Below are 14604 nucleotides of genomic sequence, written 5' to 3' on the forward strand. Positions count from 1 at the left end.
AAGTACATCTTTTTAAAAATCAAATATTCTAGGATTTATGGGGTTAATCTAAAAAACAAACAAACCATATTTCTAGGACCAGATAGGCACGTTGCAACACAACAGAACAGAAATATTTTAAACCTTCTAAATGAAGAATAAACAGTGCTAAATATGGTGATAACATTAAGTTAGGAAATTCCTTACAATTGTGTCAGTGTGCCTTGGAAACTTCACACATACTGGAGCATAACAATATTTATATCCATGAAAAGATCATCTCATGCCAAGTTATGCCTGCTTTTAATTTGCACTTTGTCCATCCAGGTTTGCACATTGTCAAGGGCTTTCTCAAATTATGAAATGCATGGTTGTTAACAGGGGTGGCTCTAGCCATTTTGCCGCCCCAAGCACAGCGGCACGCCACGGGGGGCGCTCTGCCAGTCGCCGGTCCCGTGGCTCCAGTGGACCTCCTGCAGGCGTGCCTGCGGATGCTCCACCGAAGCCGCGGGACCAGCGGACCCTCTGCAGGCACGGCTGCGGGAGGTCCACCGGAGCCGCCTGCCGCCCTCCTGGCGACCGGCAGAGCGCCCCCCGCGGCATGCCACCCCAAGCACGCGCTTGGCGTGCTGGGGCCTGGAGCCGCCCCGGTTGTTAAATGAGCATTTTAAACAGACTCTAAGTGTTTTTAAATGAAATACTATATGGTACAGTGGTAGTACTTTGCTTATGCATCCTAGGTACCCTGAATCACACGCTCATTTCAGTCATATGATTTATGATTTGTAATTCTCTTGTTGGAAGATGATTCCAACTAGGTTTTGCTGCCGTTCTCTGGCGGTTGGGATTGTATGTGGGGTGATATTCATTTACTCTTCCACCCAATCACAAAATATTTGCTTTCTTCAGTGTGTTTTTTTATTTACTTACACACACACACACACACACACAAATAGGCTGTCGATTAATCACAGTTAACTCATGTGATTAACTCAAAAAAATTAATCACACTGTTAAACAATAGAATACCAACTGACATTTATTAAATATTTTGGATGTTTTTTTACATTTTCAAATATATCTATTTCAGTTACAACACAGAATACAAAGTGTACAGTGCTTACTTTATATTACTTTTTATTACAAATATTTGCACTGTAAAAATTATAAAATAAATGTATGACGTGAATTGAAAAATACTAAGTACTGTAGTGCAATCTCTTTATCATGAAAGTGCAACTTACAAATGTAGGGTTTTTTGTTACATAACTGCACTCAAAAACAAAACAATGTAAAGCTTTAGATCCTACAAGTCCACTCAGTCCTACTTCTTGTTCAGCCAATTGCTAAGAGAAATAAGTTTGTTTACATTTACAGGAGATAATGCGGCCCACTTCTTAATTACAATGTGAGAAGAGGCATTCGCATGGCACTGTTGTAGCTGGCATCGCAAGATATTTATGTGCCAAATATGCTAAAGATTCATATGCTTCTTCATGCTTCGGCCATCATTCCAGAGGACATGCTTCCATGCTGATGACGCTTGTTAAAATAATGCGTTAATTAAATTTGTGACTGAGCTCCTTGGGGGAGAACTGTTTGTTTGTCTCCTGCTCTGTTTTACCCGCATTCTGCCATATGTTTCATGTTATAGCAGTCTCGCATGATGGCCCAGCACATGTTCATTTTAAGAACATTTTCACTGCAAATTTGACAAAATGCAAAGAAGGTACCAATGTAAAATTTCTAAACATAGCTACAGCACTAGACCCAAGGTTTAAGAATCTGAAGTGCCTTCCAAAATCTGAGAGGGTGGGCGTGTGGAGCATGCTTTCAGAAGTCTTAAAAGAGCAACACTTTGATGTGGAAGCTACAGAACACAAACCACCGAAAAAGAAAATCAACCTTTTGCTGGTGACATCTGACTCATGATGATGAAAATGAGTCTACGTTGCTTTGGATGGTTATCAAGCAGAACCCATCATCAGCATGGATGCATGTGCCCTGGAATGGTGGTTGAAGCATGATGGGACATATGAATCTTTAGTGTATGTGACATGTAAATATCTTACGACACTAGCTACAACAGTACCATGCAAACACCTATTCTCACTTTCAGGTGACATTGTAAACAAGAAGCAGGCAGCATTATGTCCTGCAAATGTAAACAAACTTGTTTGAGCGATTGGCAGAACAAGTAGGACTGAGTGGACTTGTAGGCTCTAAAGTTTTACGTTTTCTTTTTGAATGCAGGTTTTTTTGTACATAATTCTACATTTGTAAGTTCAACTTTCATGATAAAGAGAATGCACTACAGTACTTGTATTGGGTGAATTGAAAAATATTTTGTTTTTTACAGTGCAAATATTTGTAATAAAAAAATAAAGTGAAAACTATACACTGTATTGTGTGTTGTAATTGAAATCAATAGAGTTGAAAATGTAGAAAACTTCCAAAAATATTTTTATTTTATATATATATTTTTTACTATTCACAGTAACTTCTACTTGAGGGTCTGCATTGTGGTGCTGACTTTCCTGGTTGAGGAGACGTAACTATGGACTACTTCAGAGTTATTTAACATCGCCCCTTATTCAAACTTGAAGAGAGACCGTATTGAATCTGAGATTTCCCATATGAAAATGTTTGACAGTGTAACTTTTAAAAATTGGCCATATTTTATATTATCTACATTTCATAATAATAACTGAGAATGTAGTTGCACTTCCCCCTTGAGTTTTGTTTCAGTGGGGCTCTGTGCTCTGACAATTTCCATTTTTTAAGGATTCTATAACGGTGCTTTAGTTCATTAGGTGACTGACTCTTAATTTGAAGAAGCTCCGAGTATGAGGTTGAGATACGAGTTTCCCATCTTAACACACATTTATGAAAACTCTAGTTTTTGATGTTGACTCTCTTGTGAGATCCTCCTTTTTAAAGTAAAACCACCTTGCTTGGCTTTTAAATAGATTGGCTTTTTTTAATATTGGTATTTCAGAAAACTTTGACATTTTCTTTTAACACTCTTAAACTGGGTATCAGGAATTTTGTTACACATGGGCTAATAAAATGCTTTCAAAAGAGCATGTTTTTCCTAATAGAACAAACTAAAAAAGTTAAAGAATTGATTTGGCGTAAAAATTGTATACTCCATGTAGACTAACAAATACTGTGCTTGGACTGAGGTTGTGGTCTGTTCTTTCATTTTCATATAAACTTGCAAATCTGATAGTGTAATAGCACAGAAGTTTACACGTCTTTATTTTCAACTGATTCCAGCTTAAAACTGTTTGAATTAAAGCCAAAGCCAGGATCACTTGTGAAACAACTGCTATAGACTTAAATATACGCCCACACTTATAATGTCCTATATATAAGAGTAGGAATATACTACCAACCACTTTACCAGGCTGGTTATTGTGAAATGCTCTGAGAGATTAGAGAGGCTATAAAAAAAGAAAACTCAATAATAATATTTCAGCTATCCCCACATTAACTGGGTACATGTCATCTCAGGATGGAATGCAGAGATAAAGTTTCTAGACACCATTAATGACTGCTTCTTGGAACCCACAAAAGGAGAGGCAATTCTTGATTTAGTCCTAAATGGAGCATGGGATCTGATCCAAGAGGTGAATATAGTTGAACTGCTCAGTAATACTGACCATAATATAATTACGTCTAACATCCTTGTGGGAGAGAAAACACCAAAGAAGCTGACCACAGTAGCATTTAACTTCAGAAAGGGGAACTACACAAAAATGAAGAAGTGAGTTAAATGGAAATTGTTAGTCACAAAAGTGAAATGCCTGTAAACTGCATGGAAACTATTTTTAAAACACTGCTATAGAGGCTCAAATTAAGTGTATACCCCAAATGAGAAAATATAGTCTGAGAGCCAAAAAAGTGCCACCATGGCTAAACAATGAAGTAAAGGAAGCAGTTAGAGGCAAAAAGGCATCCTTTAAAATTTGTAAGTCAGATCCTACTGAGGAAAATAGAAAGGAACATAAATTCTGGCAAATGAAGTGTAAAAGTATAATTAGGCAGGCCAAAAAAGAATTTGAAGAGCAGCTAGCAAAAAACTCAAAAACTAACAGCAAATGAATTAAGTACATTAGAAGCAGGAAGCCTGCCAAATAATCAGTGGGGCCAATGGATGATCTAACATGCTAAAGGAGCACTTAAGGACGATACGGCCATTATGGAGAAGCTAAATGAATTCTTTGCTTTGGTCTTCACTTCAGAGGGTGTTAAGAAGATTCCCACACCTGAGTGAGTCTTTTTAGGTGACAGATCTGAGGAACTGTCCCAGATTGAGGTGTCAGTAGAGGAGGTTTTGGAACAAATTGATAAATTAAACAGCAGTAAGTCACCAGGACCAGATGGTATTCACCCAAGAGCTCTCCAAGAGCTCAGATATGAAATTGCTGAACTACTGATTGTGGTATGTTACCTATTGCGTAAATCAGCCTCTGTATCAGATGACAGGACAGTAGCTAATATAATGTCAATTTTTTTTAAAAGGCTTTAGAGGTGATCCTGGTGATTATAGGCCAGTAAGCCTAACTTCAGTACCAGGCAGATTGATTGATTGAAACTATAGTAAAGAACAGAATTATCAGACAGAGAGATGAATGTGATTTGTTGGTGAAGAGTCAACATGGCCTTCACCGATTTATTAGAATTCTTTGAGGAGGTCAGTAAACATGGACAAGGAGATCTAGTGGCTATAGTGTACTTGGACTTTCAGAAAGCCTTTGACCAGGTCCCTCACCAAAGGCTCTTAAGCAAAATAAGCACTCGTGGGATAAGAAGGAAGGTCCTCTCATAGTGGTGTCCCCCAGGGACTCTTATTGGGACCAATGCTGTTCAACATTTTCATAAATGATCTGGAAAAAGGGGTAAGCAGTGAGGTGGCAAAATTTGCAGGTAATGAGGAATGAAATAGATATTCAAGCCTGCTAGCTAGCAGAGGGCAAATTAAATAATGCTTCACTTTTTTCCTGCATCCTCTGTTTTATATATGAATTGATATCTGTAGTGACTATATAGCTCTGCTCTCTTTTGGTAGGGAGAGTGCATGTGCTGGGCCAGTTCTGTCAAAAGAATCTGCTACTCCCTTTGGTTTGGAACTTTAAGTTTTACTGTTTGTTTTTTAAAGTTTCAGACAATCAAGAATGTTGTTGCCTTATCTGTGCCTCATCTGGTGAAATGCACTGTGGTTGCTTCCCAGTCACCTGTTCCTGTTTTCAGAAGTTTGGTCACTGGGGGCTTTATTTTCCTCAGTAAGTTTTACCATCTTCTCTCTTTAGGGACAGAGGGTCTTCAGGGGATCAGTTCAGGGGAGGCTGGGGATCTCTTTAGCCTAACAGCATATTCCTAGCCACTTGAGCATTTCCTTGGTTGTGAAGAGCTGGCAATGTCAAAGGAATCTTATTCCTATATTCAGTTCCACATGTTGGCGTCATCCTCCCATTTCAGCATCTATTAGTTTTGGGGGCTTCTCATACGTGATAGCTGTTTTTCCAGCCGTTAAGTCCTGCTCTTTTTCACAACTTTCAGTTCCATGATAGTCAGGAAGCCTCAGGTTGGTTAGCAAGAGAACAAATCTGGGCTATGTGGGAGCCCCCAAAATGCTACAATGGATGGCTTCTATTGAATAATGTTAAAGTGAGGATGGTAGCACAGGAGCCTCACTTTCTCCCACTATTGGACCTCTGCTTTATCTGAGAGTTTCCTGCTCAGGAACAGTCTCTTAAGCCACAAGTGATTCACTACCTCCATAGCTTGTTTGAATCTGAGGATCAGTCTAAACATCCCCACCACCACCTTAATATCCTAGCTTTTCCCAGAACCACCCATGTTTGGTTCACGTTCTTTTTGGCCTGTTCCCCACAAATCAGAATATCAGTCTCTGCTTAAGGGTCTACTCAGATAGCTTCCCCTCTGTCCTCAAGCAGTATGAGTAGGGACTCCCTTGCTTTTCAGGACTCTCAAATCAAGGGCTGTAATTGCCCTACCAAAAACACACTGCCTGCTTGTTCCAAAGTTTTCCCCTAGATGTAACTAGCAGTCATTGCTCAGCTGGGAAGGGGTAGTTTCCAAGCATTGTGATCCAAAAGATTCAGATCACACATTCCTTAATGGAGATGCAAGTCTTGACCCATTCTAATCTTCTTAGCCCCTCCTCAAGGTGAGGTGTAAAGGAGATAGGATTTAACCTTGCTGGAACCTCAAGAGAAAATTGTTGACTCTCATCCAGCTCAGGCAAAGGAAATCAATAAAGTCTGTCTGCAACTGTCCTAATTCTGATCAGCTATAGATATCAAGTTCTTTGAGTGCTTACTCATGTCCATTCCGTGTTAGGTGTGTGCGCGCCACATGCACAGTCACCAGAGATTTTTTTCCTCAGTGGTATCCCTCAGGTCGGCTCTAGCACCTTCTGGTGCCGCACACTCATGACCCAGTATAAGGGGCCTGGCTCGCCCCACACCCTCTGTTCCTTCTTATCTGTGACAGTTGCTGGAACAGCTTCTCTTGCTTTGGCAAGGCATTCATACAGTGTTTTTTCCTGTTATTCTCTAGTTTAGTTATCTTCGGTTTTAATTTCTAGTATTAGTGTACATAGTGTAGGTAGTATTAGTGTATATAGTTGGACCCTCTCTCTTAAATTAGAAGGGCTTCTTTTGCCCCTGGGGCCGGGCATGCCCCAGTCTCCGGGCGTCATACCCTGAGCCACCTGTGACAAGCCTATGCTGGTGAGCGACTGTCTGAAGTGTCTGGGAGAGGAGCTCACATATGAGAGCTTTACCAAATCTGCCAGGACTTCAAGCCTTGTACAAAAAAGGACAGGCTAGGCTAAGGCTATCGTATTGGAAGCTGCAGTCAGACCAGTGTCAGAGCCAAGCTGGTCGGACTCGGCGCCAAGCACCTCGGCTTTGGTGCAAAGCATCCCTCTGGCACCGTGTGTTTCTTGGCACTGATCCCCCCTCTCCTGTATCAAGAAAGAAGCACAAGAAACAGTGGTCCAAAGAGGGAACACTCCCTGGTATTAGGGAAGGACATATGAGAGGAATGCAGCAGTGTGTGACCTGCGTTGGGCCACTCCTTCACCCCTGTTTCGCTAGTGGCACTGTCGACTCCGCCCTGCTCGCAGGTGTTGTTGAGTCCAGTGTGGGACTATCTGCTGATGCTGGGGTGGGGGTAGGGGTCATTGTGGCACCAGCAGGATTGCAGTGCCTTCCACCCAGAAGTCTTTGCAGTAGACAGGGACCTAATGAGGCTCCTGGTTCCGCCAACCCTGATGGGAAAACCACCAGCTCCAAGTGTGTAGAGCAAAAGGGAGCATGTGCCTCTGAGCTCATACCTGGCACTGGGCTCTTTGGTACCTACCAGAGGAAAACTGGCCCTCCTGTCTTCGCGAGGACTTCTCTGATCCGGCACAAATCCCCAGATCATTTGCACTAAGCAGTGGAAGCGAGGGGTACCGCTATCCCATGGTCTCCTCAAGAAGACTCTTCCTCAGGCGGAACCCTGAACACAGCCAAAGAGCCACCACCATTACCCATCCTAAGTTCCACCGGATCTTGGTAAAGGCTCCCCACTCTGCCCCGACACCTGGCCTGGAGGACAGTGGTCGATGCAGGTCAAGTGGCTGTTCTGGAATTCTTGGGGTTTTTTCCTGGTATTATGACCACCGTCCAGCCATTCCTATTCGGTTGTGTCTCCACTGCACCATCCAGCACCTGAACCAGACTCTGCTACCAACAACCAGGACTTAAGCCTGACCCTAAAGTTGGGACTGGAACTGGTACAGGCTTATTCTTCCTTCTCCTCCTCCTCCCCAGACAAAGCGTTCTTGGGACTGAGCAGCTCAGTGCCACAGGATGACTTTAGAGATCACCAGGAGCTATTAAAAAGGGTGGCTTCTAACCTGGGGCTATAGGTGGAGATTCTTAAAGAGTCCTCTCCTACCCTCACTGACATTTTGACCATGGTGGCCCCATCAAAGGTGACCCTACCCCTCAACAGGACTATTATGGATCCTGTCAGGTCCCTCTGGCAGACTCCATTTTCTCTTCCTCCCACCTCAAAGAGGGCAGAGAAAAATACTATGTTTCTGCCAAGGAATTATAAATACTTGTTCTTCCACCCTCCTCCTGGATCCCTTGTGGTCACAGTTGCCAATGAGAGGGACAGGCAAGGTCAGTTAGGCACAACCCCCAGCCCAAAGGATTTAAAGACACTAGACCAGTTCAGAAGGAAGATTACTTTGATGGGTAAGTTCCAGCTTCATATTTCCAACCAATAAACCTTGCTTAGGATGTACGATTACAACATTTGGGATTCCATGGTGAAGTTTAAAGACTTGCTGCCATAGGACTCCGAGTTTTCCACCTTAATGGAAGAAGGGAAGGAAGACCATAGCCAGAGCCTCTCTCCAAGTGGCCCTGGATGCAGCTGACACTGCAGCCAGAACAGTGAGCTTTGGCAGTGATTATGAGGTGATGCTCCTGGCTTCAATCCTGAGGTCAGGGCTGTCACCTGAGGTCCAGTAGTCCATTTAGGATCTTCCCTTTGAGGGTACCTCCTGCTTCTTGGAGCAGATGGACTCAAAGCTCCCCGGTCTGAAGGACACTAGGGCCACTCTCAGATTCCTGGCCTCTATTCCTCAGCACTTTTGAGGAAGCAGATCAAGCCTCAACAGCTGATCCGCTTCTTGGCTCCGGCACCTTGCCAGGACCTGTTTAAAAAATGGAGGAGCAATTATAAGCGCAGACAACTGCCCACCTCCATTTCAACCTTGATACCCTGGTTGCACAGATACCTGGGAGGACCCAAACATAATGCCGTCAGGTGTCCCTTCAAGAGTTCTATCAGTTCAGACACCATATCCTGCACACCTTTTGTTTTCAGACCGTCTTTCCTACTTTAGCACGGCATTGTCCCTTGGCACCCCACGATCTGAGGTGATGAGTACAGTGGAAGAAGGTTACACCCTTCAGTTTTCTCCCACCCACCTCCTATCCCCATCCCTCTTCAGGGACCCTTTTCATGAGCAACTTCTAATTCAGGAGGAGCAAGCCCTCCTTTGCGTAAGGGCTGTGGGGTAGATGCCTCAGAACTTGAGTGGGAAGAGATTTTACTCCCATTATTTCCTAATCCTGAAGGCCAAAGGGGGTCTCTGACCCATCCTAGCCCTGCATCACTTCAACAGTTATCACAAGAAACTGAGGTTTCGTGTAATCTCCCTGGCCTCCATTATTCCCTTCCTGGATCCAGGGGACTGGTACTCCGCCCTCGACTTGAAAGATGTTTATTTCCACAATCTCCATTTTCTGGGGCCACAGAATGTTCCTCAGATTTATTGTAAACCAGACCCATTACCAGTTTGCCATCCTTCCTTTTGGTCTGAAAGCAGCCCCTCAGGTTTTCATGAAATGCACGGAGGTGGTAGTGGCCTTCCTCGGAAGGCGAGGCGTTCAAGTCTACCTGTACCTCAATGACTGGCTTATCAAGGGCTGCTCAGAGACTCAAGTGAAAATCAGCATCAGCCTGGTCCAAGGCACTGCAATCCTGCTGGCCCTGCACCTGTTGATAAACAAGCAAAAGTTGACTCTTGTCCCTGTCCAGAGAATAGAGTTTATTGGAGTGGTGCTCGATTCAACCTGGACTGGAGCCTTCCTCCTGGAGGCTTGGTTCAGACAATGTCAGGTCTGATATCCAAGGTCAAGGCCCAGCCGGTCACGACAACACATTTTTTTGCCTCAAACTTTTGGGTCACGTGGCCTCATGAACTTAGGTAGTACAGCACACAAATCTATGATGCCAACTAAATATGAAGGGCCCTATGTATTCACTGAACCGTAACTACTTGGATTCAATGCTTACAGTTCCCACCCCAGTCCTCGCCTCCCTCAACTAGTGGAAGGATCCCCAATCAATGGCTGTGGGCAATCCCTTTGTCACCCCCAGCCTTCAGTATCCCTAATTTCAGATGCAGCCAGTCTAGGTTGGGGGGTTCACCTTGAGCATCTCAGGGCTTGTGGTCCTGGGAAGAGCTCTCGCTGCACATAAACATCAAATTGCTCAGCATGATCGGCTTAGCTTGCCAAGTGTTCCTACCCCAGATCATGGGCAAAGTTGTACGAGTGCTCATGGACAACACGGCAGCCATGTTTTACATTAACAGGTACAGAAGAACATGCTCTTCTGCCCTGTGCCAGGAGGCCATTCACCTGTGGGACTTGTGTGAGAAACACTCCGTCTACCTCAAAGCTTCCCATCTTCTGGGAGCCTGGAACGTTCTGGCAGATCACCTCAGCAAGTCTTTCTGTTCTCACCACAAGTGGTCCCTTCACCTAGAGGTGACCAGATCCAGCAGTGGGGGGGTCTCCCCATGTCAACATGTTCACAACCAGGCAGAACAGGAAATGTCATCCGTTTTGCTCATTGTGTGGTCACAGCCCGGGTTCTCTCTGATGCCTTTCTAATTCCATGGAGAGAGCTCCTGTTCTATGATTTTCCTCCCATTCCTGTGGTACACAAGGTCCTCCTGAAAGTCAAGTGAGACAGAGCGTGGGTGATCCTTATAGCCCCTGAGTGGCTGCAACAACAGTGGTTTGGCATGCTGCTGGACTTGTCAGTAGAGCTCATGATGCTGCTTCTGCCCTGTCCAGACCTGATCTTGCAGGATCGTGGCCATTTACTCCACCTGACCATGTGGAAGCCCTGGTTGAACCCAGCAGAACAGACCTGTTCAGAATAAGTCCACCAGTTCTTGCTGGGTAGTAGGAAATTCTCTACTAGAGCAACTTACCTAGCCAAGTGGAAGTTTTCTCAGGGATCTTCCCATCGAAGTCTTTCTCCGACTCGATTGCCCCTCCAGTCTATGCTGGAATACCTGCTCCACCTGAAATAACAGGGATTGACTTTTTCTTCAGTCAAGGTGCATCTAGCAGCAACCTCAGTCTCCCACCCTCTGGTGGATGGTAAATCAGTCTTCTTTCATGAAATGTCCATCCGCTTCCTCAAGAGATTAGAGAGACTTTACCCTCAAATTCACAAATGGATTCCACCATGGGACTTAAACCTGGTCCTGTCAAGACTTACAGGTCCTCCCTTTGAACTGCTGGCACTGTTCCCTCTGTTGTATCTCTCCTGGAAGGTCACTTTCCCAGTAGTGATTACCTCAGCCAGGAGGGTCTCGGAGATTAGGGTCTTATGTCTGAGCCCCAGTATATGGTGTTCCTTAAGGACGAGGTTCAACTGCATCCCGATCCAGCATTCCTTTCAAAGGTGATCTTGCAGTTTTATAGTAATCAGGCTATTTTCCTGCCAGTTTTCTTCCTGAAACTGCACAGGAATGCAGAGGACCGTCATCTCCACTCACTGGATATTAGATGTGACCTGGCCTTGTGCGTTGAGAGGATCAGCCGTTCCGTAAAACAATGCAGCTCTTTGTGGCAGTAGCAGGTAAGATGAAAGGCATACTTGTTTCAGCCCAGAGTATTTCATTCTCCTGTATTCACCCATGTTGCGAGCAGGCGGGCGTCCCACCTCCTGCCATCGTGACCACCCATTCAACAAGAGCTCAGGCTTTCATCATCAGCCCAGGCCCAGGTCCTGATCCAAGGTGTGGCGGGTTGGATCACAGAAGCCCCCTGGAAGCTGCCACATGATGTGCCAAGACTACTTCTACCCCTGCCTTCCCTGCCAGCTCAGGGCCTCAGCACTCTGTCCTGCTGAGCCAGACACTCCCATCTGCTCCAACAAAGACCCAGGGTCTGAATTACTTGCCCCAAAGCTGCAGGTTTACCTGAAAGCAGCTAACAGAAGTGTTCTTGTCTTTAACACTCAGATGCCCAGTTCCCAATGGGGTCTAAACCCAAATAAATCTGTTTTACCCTATATAAAGCTTATATAGGGTAAACTCATAAATTGTTTGCCCTCTATAACACTGATAGAGAGAGATGCATAGTTGTTTGCTCACCCAGGTATTAATACATACTCTGAGTTAATTAATAAGTAAAAAGTGATTTTATTAAATAGAGAAAGTAGGATTTAAGTGGTTCCAAGGAGTAACAGACAGAACAAAGTAAGTCACCAAGCAAAATGAAATAAAATGCGCAAATCTATGTCTAATCAAACTGAATACAGATAATCTCACCCTCAGAGATGCTTCAGTAAGTTTTTGCCTCAGACTGGACACCTTCCAGGCCTGGGGACAATTCTTTCCCCTGGTACAGCTCTTGTTCCAGCTCAGGTAGTAGCTAGGGGATTCTTCATGATGGCTCCTCTGTTCCACCCCTTTATATATCTTTTGCATAAGGTGGGAATCCTTTGTCCGTCTCTGGGTTCCCATCCCCTCCTTCTCAATGGAAAAGCACCAGGTTCAAGATGGATTCCAGTTCAGGTGACATGATCGCATGTCACTGCAAGACTTCATTGCCCACTTGCCAGCACACACATATAAAAGGAAGACTTGCAGGTAAAACAGCTATCTGCAGCCAATTGTCCTGGTTAATGGGAGTCAAGATTCCAAACCACCATTAATGGCCCACACTTTGCATAATTACAATAGGCCCTTAGAGTTATATTTCATATTTCTAGTTTCAGATACAAGAGTGATACATTTATACAAATAGGATGATCACACTCAGTAGATTATAAGCTTTGTAATGATACCTTACAAGAGACCTTTTGCATGAAGTATATTCCAGTTACATTATATTCACTCATTAGTATATTTGTATAAAACCATATAGACTGCAACGTCACACAAGGCATCTACAGAGCAGCGACCTGGTTGTTGGTTCAGACCTCCTCTTTCCACTACGCCATCGCCCAGCAGGCCAGAGATGATGCCAAGTTCAAGTAGTGTTGCAATCCGCATGTCTATGAACTCCGAGTCCAGTGCCTTGGATATCGCTTGTGAGTCACCTAACATGGAATGGACATAAATAAGCACTCGAAGAAGAAAAACCGGTTACTAACCTTTCCGTAACTGTTCTTTCAGATGTGTTGCTTATGTCTATTCCACAACCTACCCTCCTGCCCCTCTGTTGGCGTTAGCCGCAAGAAGAAACTGAGAAGATGCGGGATAAGCCGGGCCTCTTGTACCAATACATGAGCACATGGCACCAGTGGGCACTGGAGCTGGCCTCTAGTGACCTCAACAGATTCTTCTTCAGATTTCTTCTTTGCAGCACACAGGCATAAGGAAATATCTGGCTCTGGGCGCTAGATACAGACAGCACTTTTCGAGGCATGGACCCCTTGAAGGAATTAACCTGAGTTCCTAGAAACTCAGGGACTTTGAAGCAACAGCTGTGCAGTGCTGTATAGATCAATGAGCGGCAGATTGCATTGGGGGTGTTGGGAAACAGGTACTGCTGTCCTGCCTTAGAGGCAAGAAAAGAAAATCCGGTTAGAGACAGAAAAACCCAGAAATTGCAGGTCTGACCAAGCAACTGATTTTGTTTCTCAGAGAAGACAAAATTACAGGTAAGAAAATTAAGTTTTATCCATGTTGTCTTGAAGTAGTGGTCATTTACAATATGAATAAGTCAATTTTACATGAATGTATTGGCACTAGGAGAAAAATATAAGGAACACAGAAAATATTTACTAAAACCTATTTTTTACACTAGGCATATTAATAACGTTTAATCTTTACTTCACAGTGCAACTAATGCACCTGAAGATGATGGTCCAAATAGATATTCCCGAACAGACAGGACAGGATATAGCAGATACAGCAGGGATGCAAATTCTTCTGGGAATTCTGTACCAAGCAGTGCTTTGGAAAAGAGGATTGAAGAACTTGAAAAGGTAAATACAAATTGAACTGATGCCCAATTTCAAAATAAAATACCTTATAAATTCCATGAGGAAATACTAGTGCCATGCCAACTTGGTGTCCCCCTCTAGTGGTGGCTTGGCCAGGTAGAGATTGATGAGCCTGCTACAGTCTTGGCTAAGAGACATGGTTTTTTAGCTCAGGCAGTAGAGGTTCATGCAATAAGCTCAACAGGTTTGATCGCTGATGATGACTTGGGTGGTCAGTGTTACAAAAATATTAAGCAATGGTCCTAAATTTTTAATAAAAAGTAGCAATAATTTCTTGTGAATACCAATACTCATACAGAATCAGATTGTCTGAGAAGAATGTGAAATTTGTATTACAAATGCTAAATTGCCATTTGCTCAACCAGGGAATAATACCAAGGCTAAAGGTGATTTGATCAGAGAACCAACCATCTCCTGTTCTCCTCTCAGGCACTGAAACATAACCTCAACCCTAATCCCTTACAGATGTTTTCCTGGGCCATTGATCTGTCATATTCCTGATGTTCCATGCTCCTTCTGAAGTGATCCTTGTAATATAACCTACCAAATACTCTTGAATCCTTGTAGATGAAAGTTGCTAAATAAAAATATTGTTTGGGGGAGATCTTCCTTCTAAAAAGGATGGGAGTAAAACACCAGGAAGCTTTTATATATATTTTTAGGAATTATGGAATCCTTGAGTTAATTTAAATTGCCTTGTAATCTCTCCCTTCCAAAACTGGCTTCCTCCCAAACCAGTCAAACTACCAAAAGGATAGCAAGAGATGGGGG

General features: G+C 43.7%; 1 protein-coding gene across 1 annotated transcript in view; it reads left to right on the plus strand.

The window, feature by feature from the left end:
- PAWR (pro-apoptotic WT1 regulator) overlaps window positions 1-14604 on the plus strand; it is a 160865-nt gene that overhangs the window by 131856 nt on the left and 14405 nt on the right. The window contains exon 5 of the mRNA XM_039500787.1: window positions 13668-13815. Coding sequence (XP_039356721.1) covers window positions 13668-13815 — 148 coding nt within the window. The remainder of the gene's footprint in view (window positions 1-13667; window positions 13816-14604) is intronic.

Source organism: Mauremys reevesii, linkage group 1 (assembly GCF_016161935.1).
Source record: "Mauremys reevesii isolate NIE-2019 linkage group 1, ASM1616193v1, whole genome shotgun sequence".
NCBI classification, from domain to species: domain Eukaryota; kingdom Metazoa; phylum Chordata; order Testudines; family Geoemydidae; genus Mauremys; species Mauremys reevesii.